The 21,627-nt window shown below is 39.1% G+C and overlaps 1 protein-coding gene across 1 annotated transcript in view; it reads left to right on the forward strand.

The window, feature by feature from the left end:
* Mblac2 (metallo-beta-lactamase domain containing 2) overlaps nucleotides 1-14,276 on the forward strand; it is a 36,140-nt gene extending 21,864 nt beyond the window's left edge. The window contains exon 2 of the mRNA XM_021208693.2: nucleotides 11,453-14,276. Within this exon, the coding sequence (XP_021064352.1) occupies nucleotides 11,453-11,838 (386 nt within the window). The 3' untranslated portion in view covers nucleotides 11,839-14,276. The remainder of the gene's footprint in view (nucleotides 1-11,452) is intronic.
* Nucleotides 14,277-21,627: the final 7,351 nt, after the last annotated feature.

Raw genomic sequence — 21,627 nt, forward strand, 5'->3', positions numbered from 1 at the left:
CGAACACCCCTCCTTGGGCGGGGAAAGGCGCCGGATGACCAGAACCAGACCCGGGTTCCTTTCCCTAAGTTTGTCCCATTTTTCTTATAGAACTGCCTAAGAGTGATTACTGATAACCACATGATGCAGTCAGTGCTCCATTGTCTTAAAACCTCCACTTACAATGAAATTAGTCCCCAAAACTCTTCTAATTGGCCTCACACAGATTCTTAGGACAAGGGGGAAAAGTAGCCAAATTCTTCACCAAAATAACCCAAGAATGGTCTAAGCCTGTGGGGTAAAAATGGGGTCCCTCGTCTGCTCGAGACTTGGGCCACTGGAAGAGGTGGGCTCAGGGAGTTTGACCGCGAGGACCCTGGCAGGTGTTGGACTGTGGGATCCCACTCCAGGGTGGGGAAGCCGCAGTCTGGGGGTCCCCGTGGACCTGCCAGAGTGGGACTCAGACTCTTGGGGCACAGATGCCGCTGGGTACCTTGGAAGAGCCGGTTCTGAGGTCCTTGGGCCGCACGGAGACCAGGGACAGATGACAGATTCTCACTCTTGGACATCACAGATGCCGCTGTATGTCGCGGAAGAGCTGAGAATGGACCCTTGGGTAGAGTCTGCCGGTTACCATGGGGAGAGGAATCTAGACAGGTTCAGCCAACAGGTTGGTTTGGTGAAGACTGTGGCTAGAGTGCAGGGAGGCCTCCTGGTGGGAGGTTAGAAGCACAGTCCATGGTTTTAAGGTGTTTTATTGTAGAAAGGCAAAGAAAGGGAGAGAGAGTAGGGAGGTAGAGGCCGGCCATGGCCACGTGGAGGTGGGGGTAAGGCAAGGCAAAGAGTGGGGGAGAAAGGGAGCAAGAGTAAGAGTAAGAGAATAAGAGGTAAGAGAGCAAGGTGGGGGCGGGGGGCAAGCAGCTCCTTTTTAGTGGGCTGGGCCTACTTGGCTGTTACCAGGTAACTGTGGGGAGGAGCACACCTGGCTGGTGCCAGGTAACTGTGGGGGTGGAGACCAGACAGAATACAGGAGCTTGGGGGCATTGCCTACGTGACTGATGGCCACACACCTCTCTGCAGGGGGTGGGGGGACCTGTGGGAGCTGCAACAGGAGCCAGGGGCCCAGGAGGTGTGGCCAAACACCTGCCATCTCTTAGGGTCACCAGGGTTCCAGGCCTGTGCTCCACTGGTTACCAGGCTGTCTGTGCACAGCTCACTGCCCCACATGAGCTATTTGCTGATATTCTTCCTCTCTAAGACCTCTTGAGTTGGGCTTGCTTGCCTGGTTCATGTTGCTCTCAGCACTACTGTCTTTCATGCTCATACTACCGTGGCCCATCTCAATGCATTAAACTGCTCTGCTAATCCAAAGTCCACACTGCAAGCAAGCGGCATGATCAAACCTGTCACAGTAATAACCCACACCTGGCACCAACTTCTGTCTTAGTCACTGTTCTCTTACTTTGAAGAGATACCATGGCCAAGGCAACTCTTCTAAAAGAGAACATTTAATTGGGGACTTCCTTGCAGTTTTAGAGGATTATTCCATGATTAACACAGCAGGAAGCAGCTGGGCATCTTGCTTGAGCAGTAACTGAGAGCTGTATATCCTGATCAGCAGGCAGAAGCAAAAGAGGTGTGTGTTTGTGGGGGGGAGGTGTGCTGGGAGGGAGTGACAGACAGACAGACAGACAGACAGACAGACAGACAGACAGACAAACTTCAAAGCCCACTGCCTGTGATATATCTACCCCAGAGAGGCTTTCTAATCTTTCCCAAGCAGTCCTACAAAGCAGTGTAAGGATTCAGGATTTGCCAAAGAATGATACCCCGGACTCAAATAGTATGTAAATGCAAGGAGTGTTTTATTCTGCAGTTTACCATTACCTTGAAGTGAGCTCACAGGCCGATTTAAAGCACATTAGGGGAATTCATGTGGGTCCTGAGAACAGACCATGTTTCCTCTGCAAGAGCAGTAAGTGCTCTTTTATTGGCAGAGCCATGTCTCCAGCCTTTTAAATTTATATTACTGTTCTTATGTATGTGTATCAGGGAAGGTATGCACACATTAGTGCAGGTGCTCATAGAGGAACTGGATCCCATTGGAGCTGCCCCACGGGGGGGGGGGGTGTGTGAGCTGCCCCAAGGGATCTGGGATCTGAACTTGGGCGGAATAATATGAACTCTTAACTTCTGAGCCATCTCTCTAGCACTTGTTGTGTATATATTGGTTGAGTCATCCTTGATCCTTGAAGTGAAACCTGCCTGATCATGATTTTTATCATAATTTTTATTTGTTGTTGAATTTGACTTGCAAGTATTTTATTTATGATTTTTTGCATGGGTGTTCGTCAGGAAAACTAGTCTATAGTTATTTATTTATTTATTTATTTATTTAATTTTTATTATTATTTATTTTAGATTTATTTATTTATTATATGTAAGTACACTGTAGCTGTCTTCAGACACTCCAGAAGAGGGAGTCAGATCTTGTTACGGATGGTTATGAGCCACCATGTGGTTGCTGGGATTTGAACTCTGGACCTTTGGAAGAGTAGTAGGGTGCTCTTACCCACTGAGCCATCTCACCAGCCCATCTATAGTTTTAATATTGTGTCCTTATCTGATTTCAGTAATGGCTCATTGAATGAGTTTGAGTGTTCTTTCCATTTCTATCTTATGGAGTACTTCAAGGAGTTGATTTTAACTTTTTTTTTTTAAAGGCCTGTTAGATATGAGCAGAGAATCTGTCCAGTTCTAAGCTTTTTGTGTTGAGAATCCATCTGTTACGGCTCTGTCACCACTGCTTGTTATAGGCCTGTTTGAGTTGTTTGTATTTTCTTGATTCAATTTTGGTGGGTTATTTGTGGGTTTTTTGTTTGTTTGTTTTTGAAATATATTTTCAAAGTATTCCCTAATTGTGATTTTTATTTTAATCTGCTTGATGTCCCCCTTCTCATCTGTAATTTTATGGATTTAGGTCTTGTCTTAAGGGTTGGTTGATTTTCTTTTTACAAAGGGCAGTTAATGCATTTTTTTCTAATCTTTTGATTTCTGTTTTGATAAATTTCTGCCCCCATCTTTTCTGCTTTGTTTTTTCCACTTCTGCCCCTGGGCTTGACTTGTTCCTGTTTTTACATCTCAGTGTGCATCTCTAAATGCTTGGGAGCACTCTAGAGTTTCAGAGTAATTGCTAGCGTTTACTTAGTCTTTCCTCTTAGGACAGCCTTTGCTGTTGGGCTGTCATTTTCATTTGATTCTGGGATTTTAAATTTTATTTTTTTATTTTGCGCATATGGGAGTTTTATCTACATGTGTGTCTGTGCACCCAGAAAGGGCCAGAAAAAGGCACTGGATCTCCATTGGAACTCAAGTTACAGAAGCTTATGAGCCTCCCAGGAAGAGCTAGGAATAGAGATGCTAGTGTTCTTAAATGATGAGCCATTTCTCCAGCCCCAATTTATTATTTTAAAAAACAAAATCCCTGATGTTGCCTATAACCCCCTGGTCATGCAAAAGCATGTTGTCCAGTCCCTCATTTGTTTGCATAGTTTCTGTCATTTTTCTTGTTATTGGTTTTTAGTTTTATTCAATTATGATTTGATAAGATGTCTTTTTTTTTTTTTCTATTTGGAGACATTTGCACTATGGCCTAACATGTGATCTATGTCAGAGAAGGTTTCATGGATTGCTTCATGAAATAAAAAATGTGTGCAGAAGATTAATATTCTATAGTTGGTCATTTGGCATATAGTATCGATTGACTCTGACATTTCTTTATTGGCTTTTAGTATAGATGATCTCTCTAAAGATAAGTGTTATATAAAGCTGTTCACTATTACTTTATCAGGATCTACTTCCCCTTTTATGTCTGTTAATATTTGTTGGATAAATTGAGAACCCCAAAATTTGATGCATAGAAATAATTCATTTTTGGTTAACCATTACCATCTTTGATATTTAATGATCTGCTTTATCACTTCTGGTTATTTTTGGATTGAAGTCTGCCTTAGCAACTACTAGAGTAGGTATGTCTGCTTCTTTGGCGCTCACTCCACTTGAGGGTGCTTCAATTCTCACCCTTTCACTCCCGTCTGTGTCTTTGCCAGTGAGGTGTGTTTCTTTTAGACAACATATAGTTCAATCTTATTTTTCTAACTCAATCAGCTAGTACAGACCTTTAAATTGTAGAGTTAATACCATTTACATTTATTCTACTATGTAGAATAATTTCTGTCATTTCATTGGTTTTCCTGTTTGGTTGTATTTTTCTTCGTTAGTTTCTTTCTCCCCTGTATCAAGTAAGGGTTTGTGGGTTGACTAATTTGGATATGGTTCATCATTGACTGTTTTGCTTTCATTCGCCTATCTCTCTCATAAATATATTCTCTCGGGGCTGGTGAGATGGCTCAGTGAGTAAGAGCACCCGACTGCTCTTCCGAAGGTCCGAACTGCTCTTCCAAAGGTCCAGAGTTCAAATCCCAGCAACCACATGGTGGCTCATAACCATCTGGAACAAGATCTGACTCCCTCTTCTGGAGTGTCTGAAGACAGCTACAGTGTACTTACATATAATAAATAAATAAAAAATTAATAAATAAAAATAAATAAATATATTCTCTCGTGTGTTGCTACTGCATTCCTTCTTTCTGATTTGAATTCATCTGTATTCTGCCATGCTGGCTTGGTGATATGGATTTCTTTAACATTTTTAGGTCTCAGAATACCCTTATCTGCTGATTTTAAAAGATAACCTTACTTTATATCTTTGTTAGACATTATTTAACCTCAGGGCTTGAAATACATCATTCATGCTCTCATGACACTTAGTTCTGTTGAGTGCTCTGATGTTATTTATATGTATTTCCTTTTGTGTGTCAGTTGGCATCTTTCTCTTACATCCCTAATATTGTTCCTTGTTATGTGTTTTTGTCATCCTGACCATAATAGGTCTTTAGTCATGTCTGTGTAAGACTTTAAATGTGCACTGTGCTTGGATGTCACTGTATTTAGATTTGGGAAGTCTAGGCTATAAATCACTGACTAGATTTTTTTTTTCTTTTCTTGTTTTTTTCCCTTTTGTTCACATCTCAGTTCCTTCTTTTATCTAATGAATCCCTCGGTTTAGTGTCTCATGAGACAGCAAAAATTTAAAAGCCCAAATAGCAAGCTAACAATACCAACACAACAGAAAATAGTGTGTAGGTGAAGCAGTTTGATGTGGTTTGAGTAACAGAGCCATCCAGGTTCAAGGGTAAGTGAGCTGAGGTTTGAGCTTTCCCTGACACCCATGTGAATGGGTGTGGTTCCTATGCTTCTTAGTCACTCAGTGCTGTCTTCTCTCCTTTCATTCTTCATTCTGGGAATGTGTCTGTTTTACAATTTTTGTTTTGATTTGCTTATCAAAAGGTATATTAATTTTGTTGCGTTATTTAAAAACCAATTTGGCTTTACTGATTTTTCTCTAATGGCATTTGTCTTCTATTATATTTTTCCTATGTTCTTTTTGAAAATTATTTATTTGTATTCTATGTATATAAATGTTTGTCTGCATGAACACTACATCCCTGGTGCCAAGGAAGCCAGCAAGAGTGTGTGCTCCCTTGAACTGAAGTTACAGCTGCTATGTTACTGCTGGAAAACTAACCCATGTACTCTGCAAGAGCAGCAAGTTCTCTTAGTGACTCAACTATTTCTGTGTTCCTTATTATTATTCTTTTAAAACCTTTTTATGTGTATGTGTGTTAAATGTATATGTATACATATATAAAAGGAGGCTAGAAGTCAACATTGAGTGTCTTCAATTGCTCTCCACTTTATCTTTTGAGACAGGGCCTTTTGCTGAACCTGATGCTCACCAGCTGGCTAGTCTGGCTAGCTAGAAACTCCAGGAATTTCCCTGTCTCTACTCCTTCTAGGCCCTGTTACCAATGAGTGTAGCTATACCCAGCCTTCTTACATGAGTGTTAAAGATCTACCCTCTGGTCCTCATGCTTTTGTGGCAGGCATTGTGACTAAGTCATCTCTCCAGACAGCTATTGTGTCTTTCTGAATACATATTTGTGCTTGTTTGCTCTTACCTTCCTAAGACAGCATTTGTGGAATTGATTTCAATACATAATGCTTATAAAATGTGCATTTAAAGTAATGTTAAATAATGCTTTACCAGTTTCCATACATTTTGATATGTTTTGATTTCATTCAGATTACTTCAGCCCAGGATACTTCCTAATTTCTTTTGGCTTCATAAGCCAGGGAGAAGTATGGTGGTGACACCTGTGGGTATTTCCCATATTCATACATTCTGTCTCTTCAAACTTCTACGATTTTTGTTATTTAAGATGCAGTATAAAAGCCGGGCGTGGTGGTGCACGCCTTTAATCCCAGCACTCGGGAGGCAGAGGCAGGCAGATTTTGAGTTTGAGGCCAGCCTGGTCTACAGAGTGAGTTTCAGGACACCCAGGGCTATACAGAGAAACCCTGTCTCAAAAAACCAAAAACAAAAACAAAAACAAAAACAAAAACAAAACAAAAAAAACAAAGAAAACAAACAAAAAAGATGCAGTATAAATTATCTGCTTCTTTTCACTAAACTTGAACATTTATTTTTCTTTCTTTTTTAAGAATTTATTGATTGATTGATTGATTGATTGATTGTCAGGAGCCATGGCCTTGTGGAAATTTTCTAGCTTACATAAACAGCCCTGAGAGAACATTCATGGTCATAACAGAAAGAATATTTGTGAGTAGAGAGGGCACTGTGACCCTTGGTTCCAGGGGCTGAAGATTGCCACCTGACCTTCAGAGAGTCTCCTGACCCCAGGTTTGCCCTGACCTGCAGGGATAATCATCGGAGACCTAGGGCAGGCGAGAGAGAGTGGGAGGGACGAAGAACGAGAGCAAGTCAATCAGACTGATCAAGCTCTGAAAACTTTATTCCGGGATGGCAATATAAGAAAGAGGAGGCTTCGTGGGAGGGGGAAGAGCCCGGGGGCTCTCTGAAGGTCAGGTGGCAATCTTCAGCTCCTGGAACCTATGGTCACAGTGCCCTCTCTACCCACAAATATTCTTTCTGTTATGACCATGAATGTTCTCTCAGGGCTGTTTATGTAAGCTAGAAGATATCCACAAGGCCATGACTGAGGCCGTGGCTCCCGCCATCTCCTCCCTTTTAATTATTTTCACTAATAATTAAACTGAATTAACTGAACTGGGGTGATCAATAGTCATCTCATCCTTTGATGAGTAGGCATTAACCAGCAGGGGGAGCATTGACCTGATTCCTCCCGTAGGTACCATCATGACCCACAGTCATGGCTCTTGGTATCTTTTGGGGAGGAGAGGCAGAGTCTTAGAAAAATCCTTTGGATAAGGTTGAAAACAGATACCAACCTCCTTGCAAATCAGGTTTGTCTCATGGGGAATTCAGAGATGGTCCATGTGAGACCTTCCCCTGTGTTGCTTAGCCTCGAAGCCCACGCTGGTGCCCATACTGGATTCATTTTATCAAGAATCACTATGCACAGGTCTGAATCCTATGCAGCTCCTAAAGGAGAATTGTCAACCCCAGGTTCAGCAAGGCCTCTGTCAGCCAAATCAAGTCTATGATAATGAATCTGCAAGGGCCTTGATGCCATGGAATCAATCTGCTGTTTTATAAAACCAGTAATTTTGTTAAAAATAAAAGACCCCAAAGTTACTATTAATAAAATGCTTATTAAAGGTCCAAGGAGGGGCATCAAAACTGTGAACATTAAGGACTTCCACCAATTATCAGCAGTTGCTGAAAACTGTTTTTTCTGGAGCTCCAAATTAAGTTTATGTAGCTGTTGGATTCGAGTTTCCACTATGCCTAACTCATTCAGAAAAAGACAGGTGCCACCTTTCTCAGCGGTCAGCAAATCAAGTGCTCTTCAATTCTGTAAGGCAACTTCATTGAGGGAAGTTAATTGTCTCTGTCAAGAAGCTAATGACGCAACGGAGGCTTCCACTGCCAATTCAGTGAGATAATTTGGCAGTGGTAAGAAGAGAATGGGTTAAAACTCTTCCAGCCAAACTGGCAACCACAACAGAGGTTACCAAGGAGGCACTAGCTACTACAAGTAGCTACTACAGGGATGAAAACAGCTTGCTTTATTGTAATATGCGGGGTGAGGTGGGGTGGGTGCTATCCCAGCTCAAATACTTGGCGGGAGTTACCAAGGTCAACTAAGGAACTAGGGCCACAGGAAGACACAGCTATTCTTTATGGAAAGAATTTTAGTAAGGGTACCATTACACCAAAAAAAAAAAAAAGAACCCTTCAGGGGCAATCAGATCCTGACTAGGTGAGCTAATTTGATTGCACATTGTCCACACATCACCCTTTTTCTTGGCTATTGCTCTTAAGAGAGGGCCTGATACTTGCCAATATAACTGGATTAAGAAATGTCTCAGCCTGTTTCCTTTGTGCTACATTAGGGTGCCCTCCGTTGACAGCTGTCCCTTATCCCATCCCTTTTAATATGTCTGGTGCCAGACCTAAGACATTTTACCAAATTTTTGAAGTGTCCTTGTTCTTGATCCCTGAACAACAGCAATTTAAATTCTGCTATACTAGTCCCAATGATAATTTGTGCAATCAGCTCCTTTTCTTTATTCTGTATCTATTGCTGTTCTAAGAAGCTCATAGTTTTTTACTTGCAGAACTAGGGCAGAAGCGACTGTAGCTGTGCCTCCCACAAAAGCATATAGAGACATTAGTTCTAAATCTTTAGTAATAAATTTCTCTATTATAGTAAAATTTCCTCCAGCAGGCATATCCATCAACTCAGTGTTGTTTACCATTACCACAACTTCTAGGCCTCCCCATACTGTTGGATGTAATAAAGGTTAGATCAGGGACGTGGGCCCAATACAGCTTCTCTATCATCATTGTCAGGATACTCTACAAACTCACAATCAGCATTATTCTTTGTCCCAGCATCAGCATGTCTCATTAACCACTCCGGCCGCTAGCATCCTGCAGAAAAAACACAAACATACCCTCTTCCCCACATTCAGAGAGTTCCTTGGCATCTAAATTTTAAAATTTTTGTGTTGTATGGGGATATGATCCCCCCTTTTTTGTTTTCAAAAGCCAAATTTTCAGAGTGCAATGCACACATTCAGCAATTCCTTGTCCCATGGATTATAAGGAATTCCAGTTTTATGTTCAATTCCAAATTCCTTACAAAATTGTATAAAATTGTTTCCAGTATAAGCAGGGCCATTATCTGTCTTGATGATGTTAGGCAATCCCATAGCAGTAAAAGCCTGTAAGCAATCTCAATTACATTTCTAGAAGCTTCTCCTGTATGTAGAGAAGCAAAAATGAATTCTGAACAAGTGTCAATAGAGACAGGTATATATTTCAATTTTTCAAATTCTGAATGAGTTACATCCATTTGCCAAATATGATTGGGCATAAAGCCTCGTGGATTAACTCCTAAACGAGGAACTGGAGAAAATGTAAGACTGTCAGGACATTGTTTTACAATCATTCTAGCTTGCTCCTTAGCGATCTTATGTCAGAACCTTATGGTATGACTAGATAGATGAAATTTATTATGATCACATTTAGCTAAAACAATAGGATCTGAAACTAAAGCTTCTCCTATTAAAGCTCTATCAATACAATCATTGCCTGCAGCTAAAGGTCCGGGAAGATCAGAATGAGCGCTTATATAACCAATATAAAAAGGATTTTTCTGAGCAAGAATGGTGTTTTGTGCTACACCACCTCCAGTAGGATCTAGAATGGTGTTTTGTGCTACACCACCTCCAGTAGGATCTGTGTGACAAGTTCCACAGACTGAGGCAGTTGACCTCAAAAGGTCCTGTAGATGTATGAGTCATATTAAAAATCAACAAATGTAAAGACAAAGAATAATCTATATAAGCAACAAATTGGTTTTCAGTAGCTCTTTCTACTTGTTGTAAGGCCAACAACCCTTCTGAAGTTGAAACTCGAGGAGAAGCAGGATCAGCACTCCCCCCAAGAATATCAAATAAGGGTTTCAATTCTCCTATAGTAAGCTTTAAATAAGGACAAAGCCAAGTAATATCAGCTAACAGCTTTTGAAAATCATTTAAAGTTTTTAAATTGTCCCTACGAATAATTATTTTCTGAGGAAAAACAGCTCGATCTGTAAGCCTAAAACCTAAATAATTATAAGGATCTTGAGTTTGCACTTTTTCTGGAACTATTTGTAATCCTTTATCAGCTAATGCCTGTTGTAAATTTCTATAACATAGAAGCAAGTCCTGAGGAGCTTTACCTGCTGATAAGATATCATCCATATATTGTATAATGTATATTATAGGCCATTGCTGTCTTATAGGCTGAATGGTTTGTGCCACAAATTTTTGACATAATGTAGGACTGTTAGCCATGCCTTGAGAAAGAACTATCCATTGATACCTTTGCATTGGCTCTTTAAAATTAATAGAAAGAACACTGAAAGCAGATCTTCATAATCTTGAGGATGCAAAGGAATAGTAAAGAAACAATCTTTCAAATCTACTACTATTTTATAATATACTTTATGAATGCCTCCACCTGCTTGATTTTTTTTCTTAATTACAATTATAGATGAATTAAAATATTGAGTTTGTGGTTGAATTATAAACTGTAGCTAATGGAACATTGGCAGTTTAACTATATTTTTTAAGTTTCTTTTGCAATATTAGAGCATGCTCATAATTTTGAAAAACAAAACTCAGTTTTAAACACTCCATTCTTTTTAAAAATCAATACCATGAGCATTACTTTCATGTTACAAAGTTTGGTTGCCAATTCTTATATGTGAATGCATGACAGTGCAGCTTTTAATACACCATTAAAGAGACATTGTTTTAAATTCTATCCTTTATAAATCTAGTTTCTAGAATAAGAATTACACAAATTATTATTTCAATTTAGAAGTATCTTTAAAGCCGGGCGTGGTGGCGCATGCCTTTAATCCCAGCACTTGGGAGGCAGAGGCAGGCAGATTTCTGAGTTCAAGGCCAGCCTGGTCTACAAAGTGAATTCCAGGACAGTCAGGGCTACACAGAAAAACCCTGTCTCGAAAAAAAGAAGAAGAAGAAGAAGAAGTATCTTTAAAGATCTGTTTTCCTGGGTTAGTTCATGCCAAGTGTTGTTTAGAATGACTCCAACCCTGAGTCGGTATGTGTTTACTCCAGAAGACCACACATAGCACACATACACACACTACGCATACATACACAAAACACATGCATATATACATACATACATACACACACACACACACACACACACACACACACACACACACACAGCACACCTACACATAGAGAAACATAACCTGAAAGTAAAGCTAATTTTGTCCTTAATTTCCTCGAAACCCATGTAATAGTCCTCTGCTTTTTTCAATGATTAACATCAAGTACACTGTCATGTATTTATCAGTCATTTCTGTTTCCGTTTTAGGGGATGTGATCAACCTTGGAGACAGACAGCTCACTGTGATGCACATGCCAGGTCACTCCAGAGGCAGCATTTGCTTACATGATAAAGACCGCAAGGTGCTCTTCAGTGGTGACGTCGTGTATGATGGATCACTGATTGACTGGCTCCCATACAGCAGGATCAGTGACTATGTTGGAACTTGTGAACGGCTCATAGAGTTGGTGGACCGAGGCCTTGTGGAGAAGGTGCTTCCTGGGCACTTCAATACCTTTGGTGCCGAAAGGCTGTTTCGTCTAGCTTCTAACTATATTTCAAAAGCTGGAATATGCCACAAAGTGTCTACTTTTGCCATGAGATCTCTTGCAAGTTTAGCTCTCCGTGTAACAAATCCTAGGACCTCACCCTAGTATCTACACTGGCCATTTTTATTAACTGTGTAAATTAACCCAGTTCCCCCATGTTGTTGGAAACAGTTACTAGTGAGCATTTCAAAAAGTGCTTTAAGATCATGATTGTATGTTAGAGAAAAAGAGGATTAAGGAGGAAGCCAAAAGAAAAAAAAAAAAAAAAAGAGTCTTAGTTGAGTATCATTTTCTTTTCTTCAAGGAAGAAGCCACTTAAATAAGCTTGCAATTGGCCAGTGCTGTCATTTCAGAGTGTGTGTCCTGGCAAGGTTGTGGCGTGCGCCATGCATTAAGGATGCGCTTACAGCATCTCAAAGAATTGCCCTTGTCCCATAGTTTACTTCCCCAGATAATGAGGGGGAAATCATATGGGGTTCTGTGCTTATACTTTACACTTGATTTTATCTCCCTGTTTTATTTAAAGATAAAGTTTATTGGGTTCAGAAATAAAGTAGAACTCAACATAAGCTAGCATTTAGAATGACAGCTAAAACAGCCCATATTTGTGATCCTGGATTTTATGCCTCCTTATTATTTATTTTTCAATTTTTTATAAGGCATATAACATGCTATATAACTTTACATATGAACAGTACAATGGATTTTTGTCTTACTGCAAAGCTTTAAGTGTAAATTGCAGAGCACTTCAGTAAAAAGCTACTGTTTGTTGTTTGTTGTTGTGTAAGTAATATTTTCAGTCATGAAAGTGAAATTCAAATGTATGTTATCTAACTATAAATTGTCAGATTTCTTAAAAGGACACTGTCAGGCAAATTTGAAAATAAACACATTGAGAATAATTTTTTATTATATCCTATTTTAGTATTAATAAATAATATAAACAAAATTTTTTCTGGTTAAATAGCAGTTTCAGTATTGTGTCATGTTTTACAATACCAAAACAACTCCTGATATCTCTGACATCTTGATGTAAACAATTCTTTTCATTAATATAACATGTATATTACCACAGAAGAATATTTAAATTTATTGCAGTGTATGCATTATCTATTAACTAGAGCAAATGGCCTTCTTATCCTGATTCACAACACCTGTTCCTGTTCAGTATTCTTTGTCTTAAACAAGAACAAGTCTATGTTCATATGTCAGAAAAGTATTAAAGCACGATTCAGTGATACTAGGTAAAATGTTTGGGTTTGGTGCTTTTAATAATAATAATATATCAAAAAGCCTTTTTGAATATTTCATAAAAGTTTTAAAAACAGTTTCCCACTACTTTTTTTTATTATTATTGATGTCTTATTATTGACATTGTAGACCAAACAGATCTACTTTTGAAAATCAGATCACTCTGTACCAGCAGTTCTTGTTTCTGTCAAGTTATGTAACTTTTTTTCTCTGCAAACTACCCAGGTTCTCTAGGTTTTTATTCATTCAGTAGACACAGACACACACACACACACACACACACACACACACACACACACGCCACATTTACACATAGGTACACAGTATTGTGCTAAACAATGTAGGATGTTCAAAAGTGAAAGAACTCATTATAGCTAGAAGTTAAGGCCACAAAACCCCAAAAATAATACATGCAAGTTGACATTAATAAACATAATGCTTAAATGTAAAGGATACAAGGAAGGGTGTGAAGTTGGGTAAGGACAAATTCCTTGGAAGAGGGGATTCTTTTAGTCAGATTTAGAGGGAAGCTGGGAAATAAAAAAAGATGTGAGCCTATGTTTTTAGGAATTGCTAGATGGACTAGCCTGTTCCTTGCGACCATATAAATTTAATTTTCTGGAATTCCATTTCTTCCAAATATCATATGCTTAGCATGAAAAAGACGGGTTTGTGATATTGTCTATGTGGCTCATTCTTAAAGTCAGATGAACTGAGCTGTCACGTGCCACCACGTAAACCTTTGCTGACCCTCAGAAAGGTTGTCATGATTGGCTCTGTCGTCCTTGAGGACAATGGGTCTGTTTCAACTGGTATCATGGTACCGAGAATAGAGACTGGTTCAGGGCAACTACAACCACTTAATAAGCCTTAAATATAGCCATTATTTTTGTATCAGCAGCACAAAATAAAGCCAAAAGTCCTTAATCATTGATTATTTTAGCATATTTTAGTGTTTACTTTAAAATCAGGATAGAGTAGGCATTAAGCTTTATTAGGAAAATTTATTCCTGATGAGATATTTATTAAAAGTGCAATTTTTCAGTATGTTTTTTAAATTACAATATAAGGTTGCGATATTTCACTATTGCTACCCTGTGAAAATATGGAAGTAATACATACTCATTTGGTATTCACAATCCATTTTAAATGTGCATCCTGGAGGTAACTGACCATCCTCAGACAGCATGGGTTAGGAACAATGCTAGTAAATGCACACAGGTTTGCCTGCTACCAACCACACCCTCTCTTAAACCTGCACAATACACACAATTATCCATAGATTTTTTTTTTTTTTTTTTTTTTTTTTTTGTTTGAGACAGGGTTTCTCTGTATAGCCCTGGTTGTCCTGGAACTCACTTTGTAGACCAGGCTGGCCCAGAACTCAGAAATCCGCCTGCCTCTGCCTCTTGAGTGCTGGGATTAAAGGCGTGTGCCACCATGCCCGACTAGATTTTTACTTTCTAACATACCATATATGTGAAAATAAATCAAATAATATCAAATCCTAAGAGCAGTTTTAGAAAATAAGAAAATATGTATTTTCATCCTGACAGTGACCTTGTAAATTCATGATTTTTTGGAAATAGAGTATTGTAGTGGAACTCAAGGTTGTCAAAATGTTAGACATGTCAAAATTATTTCTTATTTATTATTGCTAAAATGAACTTGTGGACTTTCACTTTATTTAATTAATGTCTCTTTTTAACTGAGAAGCTTGAAGCAAGCAGAAACTTTGGGTGTTATACTGATATAATTGAATATCTGGTTATGTGTATTTGTTCTAATATGCAAAATATGAATGTGACATGCACAAATTGTCCTTTAATTTTCAAATATGTGTATGTAAACATTGGTATGGTAACTATTAAAGTGGCCATGTATTTCAGTGTTCAAGTGGTGCTTTTTATGTAACATTAACAGATTTCTTTTTAATATCTTAGTATATACTATATAATACATTCTGTTTTACTAAATTAAACTTTGGAAAGTTCATAAAAATAAGGTATAGAGTCTGGGGAAAAGCTATACAGAACCCAGAAGCAGCAAAACACCTGTAAAGGCTGTTCAACTTCATGCATGAGGAAGCCAAAATCAGTGGATTCAGGAGCAGTACAGTTTCTCCCACGCGAGATAAGGGTTTATGCCATCATACAAACAAATCTGAAGTTGATTGAAAGTATAGACGTGTAAACCAGAGCTTACGTGTATGCAGTAGAAGTGGGAGGAGCTGGGCTATGTTAAAAAGAATCAATTACAACAAAATTTAAGTCTTCATTGGCTTAAGATCATAAGTCATAGAAAATGGAGAGAGAAGGAAGGAGGGGAAAGGATGACAAGGAGGAAGAAATAACTCACAACCTGTATACTTCTTTAACAGCACAAAAGAATGAAAAAGCCAAGGACATATAAAGAGTGCTTACAATTCAATATGAAACAGGCAAAGTACTACAGGGAAGAAAAACTTTCTTCTATGAGTTTAGATGTTGTGGTGGAGTTAAGCTAACCAAACTGACTAGAGAAAAACATACAGTTGTATTTAATGTGCATAATTTTACATCTATAAAAAATCCTTTTATATGTAAGGATTCACATATACCTACATATATGTATGCATATATTCATATACATTATATATGAAAATATATGCACAGATACATATATAATATTCACATCCTTCAAATATAATATGCATATATAATATGAATCCTTCATATATAATGTGCATAGTTTTATATCTATACAAAATCCTTCATATACAAATCCTTTATATATAAACAGTGCTGGAAAGATGGCTCAGTGATTTAGGACCTCTAGCTGTTCTTCCAGGAGGCCTATGTTCAGTTCCCAGTACCCACGCTGGGCAGCTCATAACTAGTTATAACTAGAGTATCACATACATTTATACATAATTAAAAGATTTAAATTTCTTATTTATGTGTATGCATGAGCCACATGTGTTCCAGTCCTCATGGAGGCCAGAAGAGGTCATCTGATGCCCTGGAGCTGGAGTTACAAGTGGTTGTACACTACCCCACATCAGTGCTGTGAACCAACTTAAGCCCTGTAGACAAGCTGATGAATTGTGAGAATGTGGTAAAGACAACAAGAAAGGGAGCTGGGGCCAGAGATGTCAAGTGGAAGGAAATGACTGGGTGAATCCTTACACCAAGTATATAATTATGTATAAAGTTATATATCTGCAAATGGACTATTTTTCTTTCCTACTTTGACACCTTTTATTTCATTTTATTGCATAAATTCCTCTGGATAAATCTACAAGACCCATCTTCCCAATTTGGGGAAACAAATTTTGAGTTTGGGTTTAAACCATTTTTAGGTCTTTGGTAGAAATTTCCAGTAAAATTTTTTGGCTGCAAAGTCCACAGTCAAGATGCCAACAATTTTGGGGAGGGTGCAATTAATTCATAGTTCCTAGACTGCTGCCTGTCTTCTGTGACTTCAAAGATCAAAAGGCATAAGGGAACCCCTTACATACAAACATATATTTATAATAATCAAAAATGAAAAACTTAAATTTCTTTTTTATGTGTATATACATGTCACATGTGTTTGTGGAGGCCAGACGAGGTCATCAGATGTCCTGGAGTTGGAGGTACAGGCTTGTGTGCTGCCCTATATGGGTGTCTCTTTAAGAGGTAATCAGTCTCATTCACAGAATCAGAACTTCACCATCTAATCAGCTTCTAAAGGCCATACTTCCAAGTGTCACCATATTGTGGAATATGCTTCAAAATGAACTTAGCAGCACACATACATCCCACCTACAGCACGACTCTCTTGATTCTCCCATTTCTCTCACAGGTATGCAGTCAAACACTAAAAGTATTCCTTTAAAAAATGCTAGAATAAAAAAAAAATGCTAGAGTACTCATGAGGTGACTCAAACTTCTGACTTTGTATCTCTACTTTGGTCTTTGTCAGATACTGAAATGTGCCCTACCACCAATCAGCACTATTATTAGAATAATTTCTGAGGAGCTTAACCACACCCACAGAGACAGGAATAATAATAATAATAATAATAATAATAATAATAATCCAAGACCAACAAATCAAGAGGCAGAGAAATACCCACAGCACAATCACAAAATAATAGGAATCAATTAAAAAAAAAAAAAGTCCTACTCAAAATCCAACACCCCTTTGTAATGAAAGTCCTGAAGAGACTAGGGATACAGGAGACATAACTAAGCATAATGAAGGGATTTACAACAAAATCACACCCAACAGCAACCTAAAGAGAAAGAAACTAAGCATTTCTACTACACCAGGAACAAGGAAAGAATATTCATTCTCTCCATACCTATTCAATATAGTACTTGAAATCTCAGCTAGAGCTAGAAAACAGCTGAAGGAAATCAAGGGACTATAAATACAAAAAGAACTTTAAATATTTTTGTTGGCAGATTAGCTGGTTAGTTCTTCTGAGAGGAAGGAACCACAACTGAGAAAATGCTTCCTTAAGAGAATCTGAAAACAGGCTGCTGGAGGATTTTCTTAACCAGTGATTAACGGGGTGGGCCCAGCCCGCTGTGGGCTGGCAGTTCTGGGTTCTAGAAGAAAGCGGAAGCCGGGCGGTGGTGGCGCACACCTTTAATCCCAGCATTTGGGAGGCAGAGGCAGGCGGATTTCTGAGTTCGAGGCCAACCTGGTCTACAGAGTGAGATCCAGGACAGCCAGGGCTACACAGAGAAACCCTGTCTCGTAAAACCAGAAGAAAAAAAAAAAAAAGAAAAGAAAAGAAAAGAAAAAGAAAAAGAAAAAGAAAAAGAAAAAGAAAAAGAAAAAGAAAAAGAAAAAGAAAAAAAGAGGCTGAGCAAAGCACGGGGAGCAAGTGAAGCATGCCCCGGGGAAGCAGGCCAGTAAGCAGCATTTCTCCATGGCCTCTGCATCAACTCCTGCCTCCAGGTTCCTGACTTGTTTTAATTTCTGTCACAACTTCCTTTGGCGATGGATTATGATGTGGAAGCAGAAGCCAAATAAACCCTTTCCTTCAGAAGTTGCTTTGGTTAGGGTGTTTATCACAGCAGTCGGAAGGTGGTGCCAGGAGAGTGGGGTATTGCTATGATAGACCTGACCGTGTGATTTTGGGGGATCTTGGAAGGACTTTGGAAGTTCAGGTGAGAAAAGCTACTGCATGTTCACAGCTTGGTAAGCTGTTCTGTGGGCGCCTGGAGGAAAGGAATGATGGGAGCAATGCAGAGGATTGCAGCCTGGCTTGAGAAGCTCCTGAGTGAGGTTTGAGATTACATTTAGTGACCATGGGGCCACTGCATCTTTGCCATTTTAAAGATTCTGTGGTTCAGATCAGCTGGGTGTAGAGTCACCTGAAATAAACAAGAGCCCTGTAACACTGAAATGAAACCTTTGCTTTACTGGGACCGTGGATGGTGGTGAGCTAGAGGCGAGAAATCAGTGGTGATTGACACCAGCATCATTGAAAGAGTGGTTTGTGGAGAAGAAAGAGAAGGGAGGAATGATGTAATATATTATAAGCATTTAAAACTCAGGTTACAAAAGAAGGAAGCCTAAGGGGTCTGGCTTTCCTGGTCTCCATCTAGAACCCTCCTGAAGAAGCTGCTTCCCAGTCCCCGCCTTAAACCGCCTGGCAGGCTCTGTCTCCTGACACCATCAGTACTATAGGCTTGAACCTGAGCTGAGCTCAGAGTTTCATGCAGACTGGCTGCATGGTGTGTTAGCAGATGCTGTGCTCAGAGCCAAGGCTATGCTGAGGAAAAACATTGACTTCGTTATGCATTTGATTTTGAAGTACTTTTTGGCTGTGTCCAGAAATCTTTTATTACTCCCAGGTATCTTCATGACCACTGCATTCAATTATGTGACCTCAAAATGGGGATAAAATGCAGGGTCTTAATATATGCTAGAGAAACATTGCAGCATTGAGCTCCTCCTAGTGTGAGACTGTTGAATGAAGCCACATCACACTTAAATGGCAATCCATGTCAGAGATGAGCTTTTTCTTATTTTCTTTGAATTTTTTTGTGTATCTTCTACATCAGCTACTGCCAGTTAGGGAAATCTACTGTTTGCATGGTTAGGGAACTTTGTACTCCTCATTATGTAGAGAATCTAGTGCAGTGTCCCCCTGTGGTTTGCCCCAGCATGGCTGCAAATGCAATGAGACTCTCCAAAGGGGCTGTTCTCCGCAAAAAACATTGTTAGGAACCCTGTCTTCCGCTTGGGGGTTGTGAAGAGATGCTCTTGAGTTTAGCAGGCCCTCTGGGGATTTTCTGCTTTGACAAGACTGCTGCTTCATCCTCACCAGATGGGCTGAAAGGAGTGGCAGCTCCTCTGCATTTCAGGAGAAATGGGTAGAAGTTATACACCGAGTTACAAATTAGTTAATTTTATCTGTTAGAGATACACTTTCAAAAATAGAAAAGAAATCACATTTTCACTGCTTTGTAGGATAATAAACAGTTGAGCATCTGTCAGCAAAGTTTTGGGGTGTCCTTGGTTGCATTTATAGGTATACATGTTTTTGAAAGTTTCCTTTAAGCCACTTCTTAATAAATGAGGTGAATAAAGTCTTCCATTAGTGTTCCCTTCATATTTGCATGAAAATAAAGATTATTATTGTTTTCACTTTTAAAAGTGTTATAATTTAGGGCTGATGAGGCCAGCTTCTCTCCCAGAGGACATGGGTTCGATTCCCAGTGCACATATGAGAGCTTACAACTCTCTGTAACTCTAGTCCAAAGGTATCTGAGTCCTTTTTCTGACCTCTCAGGGCAACAGGTATGAGCACAGTACACAGTTATGCATGCAGGTAAAACCTCACACACATGAAAAAAGTAATATAACAATAAAATGTTTAATACTTTTATTTCCACATTGAAATACTTTTCATTTTAAAGACAGCCAGAAGGCTACCAAATGTATAAGTTTAAATTAGGGAAAATGAATACTGAGGTCTGGGCTAGAAGAAGTGACAGTTCCTGCCTTCAGCTTTTTGTGTAGAGCAGAAAAGGTGTAATGTGTAAAATCCTCTATGGTAAGAGACCCTCCAGCACAACTGCCATCCGTTAGCCTTGCTTCCTACGTGACCTAGTCCGGCTACCTTGCGCCGAGTGCTGAAATTACAGGTGTGTGTCACCGCGCCAGGGCCTGATGAAGCTTTTTAATCCAAAAAGTGGAAAAAGATGATGACATTAGGCAGTAAAGAAGTGAAGACAGATTTAAGAGCATTTGTCATCTGTGTTTCTGTGGGAGAGGTCTCCTTTCAGACCTTGTGGAGTAGCCGAAGAGAAGGCGTGCTTCTCACTGGAGACGCCGGTGGCTTCTCTGTCTCTGTCAATCAGAAAGGATGTAAACGTGCCACAACCTCGAAGCCCCTCTACTGTAGTTTTCTTTTTTTTTTAGATAGAACCAAAGAATAGTCATTTGGCAGCATTTAAAATATAATCGTTTCCTTAGGGGCTAGTTCACTAGTGGATTTACAAAAGAAACGAGGATAGTGCCATCTAGTGGTTTAATTGAAGAAATTCAGTTACGCACCCCGCCTCCCTTCCCGGTAAGTCTGGTTTAGTTTCCTCCAGGAGGATCTGACATGAAAGTGTCTGTAGAAGTTTCGCTGCACCTCTAGAATCAGTCCTTCAGACCTGGCCATCCATCAGTCTTTTTCAGGCCACATTCCCTATTAAACTCAGTAGAATATGATTCAGAACACACAAGATCTTTCCACAATTGAAAATACTTACAAAGTACCACGATTAATTGAAGAGATATTTTTAAGACGCTAAAAGATTAAATAAAAACTAAATTGGTTAAATTAATAGTTACAAAATTAAAGTAATTAATATAAAACCTATGTATATGCTATGTAAACAATTATGTATACTTATGGCTGTATAGTAATGCCTCCTGAAGAATGTCAAAGCTAAGTTCTTGTGATTGAATTGAATACTACATTCGTTAGGGCGATAAAGCTCTGGAAAGGCACCCATGCCGCAGAGCTTGATAACTGAGTCCAATCTCCAGGACATACATAGTGGAAGAAGAAGAAGGACTCTCACAAACTGTCCTCCATGCTAGTGCCATGGCGATGCACACTTGCATGCACATGCACAGAGTCAAACATAGATACTTTTAAAAATTCTTCATTATAGCAAGAGTGCACATAAAATTATATTATAAAATACTTCTGTAGTACTGTCTAATAAGCTTGACATACACAAGCATTTAAAGTATTCATTATTCTAGCAAAATAGTAATATATAAATCCAGGTAAGTCACTAGTAATAATATTTACTTTCCTTATTAATGTAAGCTTTTTTTCTCTGTAAAAGAGAGTCACTCCATTCTATTGGAGATCTATTTAATTTCTAATGAAGTTCCTTGACTCTACTTTTCAAGCAAAATTTAGACTTTTGGAAATAAATAGCTTACCTGGGAATTAATCAGGAAAGAGCTTCTTTCTCAGTCATATCTGGAGAGTTCTGTCATGCTGTCCATTCACCCTGGGGCAGACAAGACTCTGGCTCTTTAGTGGCATTTTCTAGGACAGATTTAAGAGTCTAGGAGAGGTAAAGAACTAAACAGAAGAGGAGAGGCGCTCAGTTTATGGACCACAATGCTTCTTATACTTTCTACTCTGGA

The sequence above is a fragment of the Mus pahari genome, chromosome 11, assembly GCF_900095145.1.
Source record: "Mus pahari chromosome 11, PAHARI_EIJ_v1.1, whole genome shotgun sequence".
In the NCBI taxonomy this organism is placed as follows: domain Eukaryota; kingdom Metazoa; phylum Chordata; class Mammalia; order Rodentia; family Muridae; genus Mus; species Mus pahari.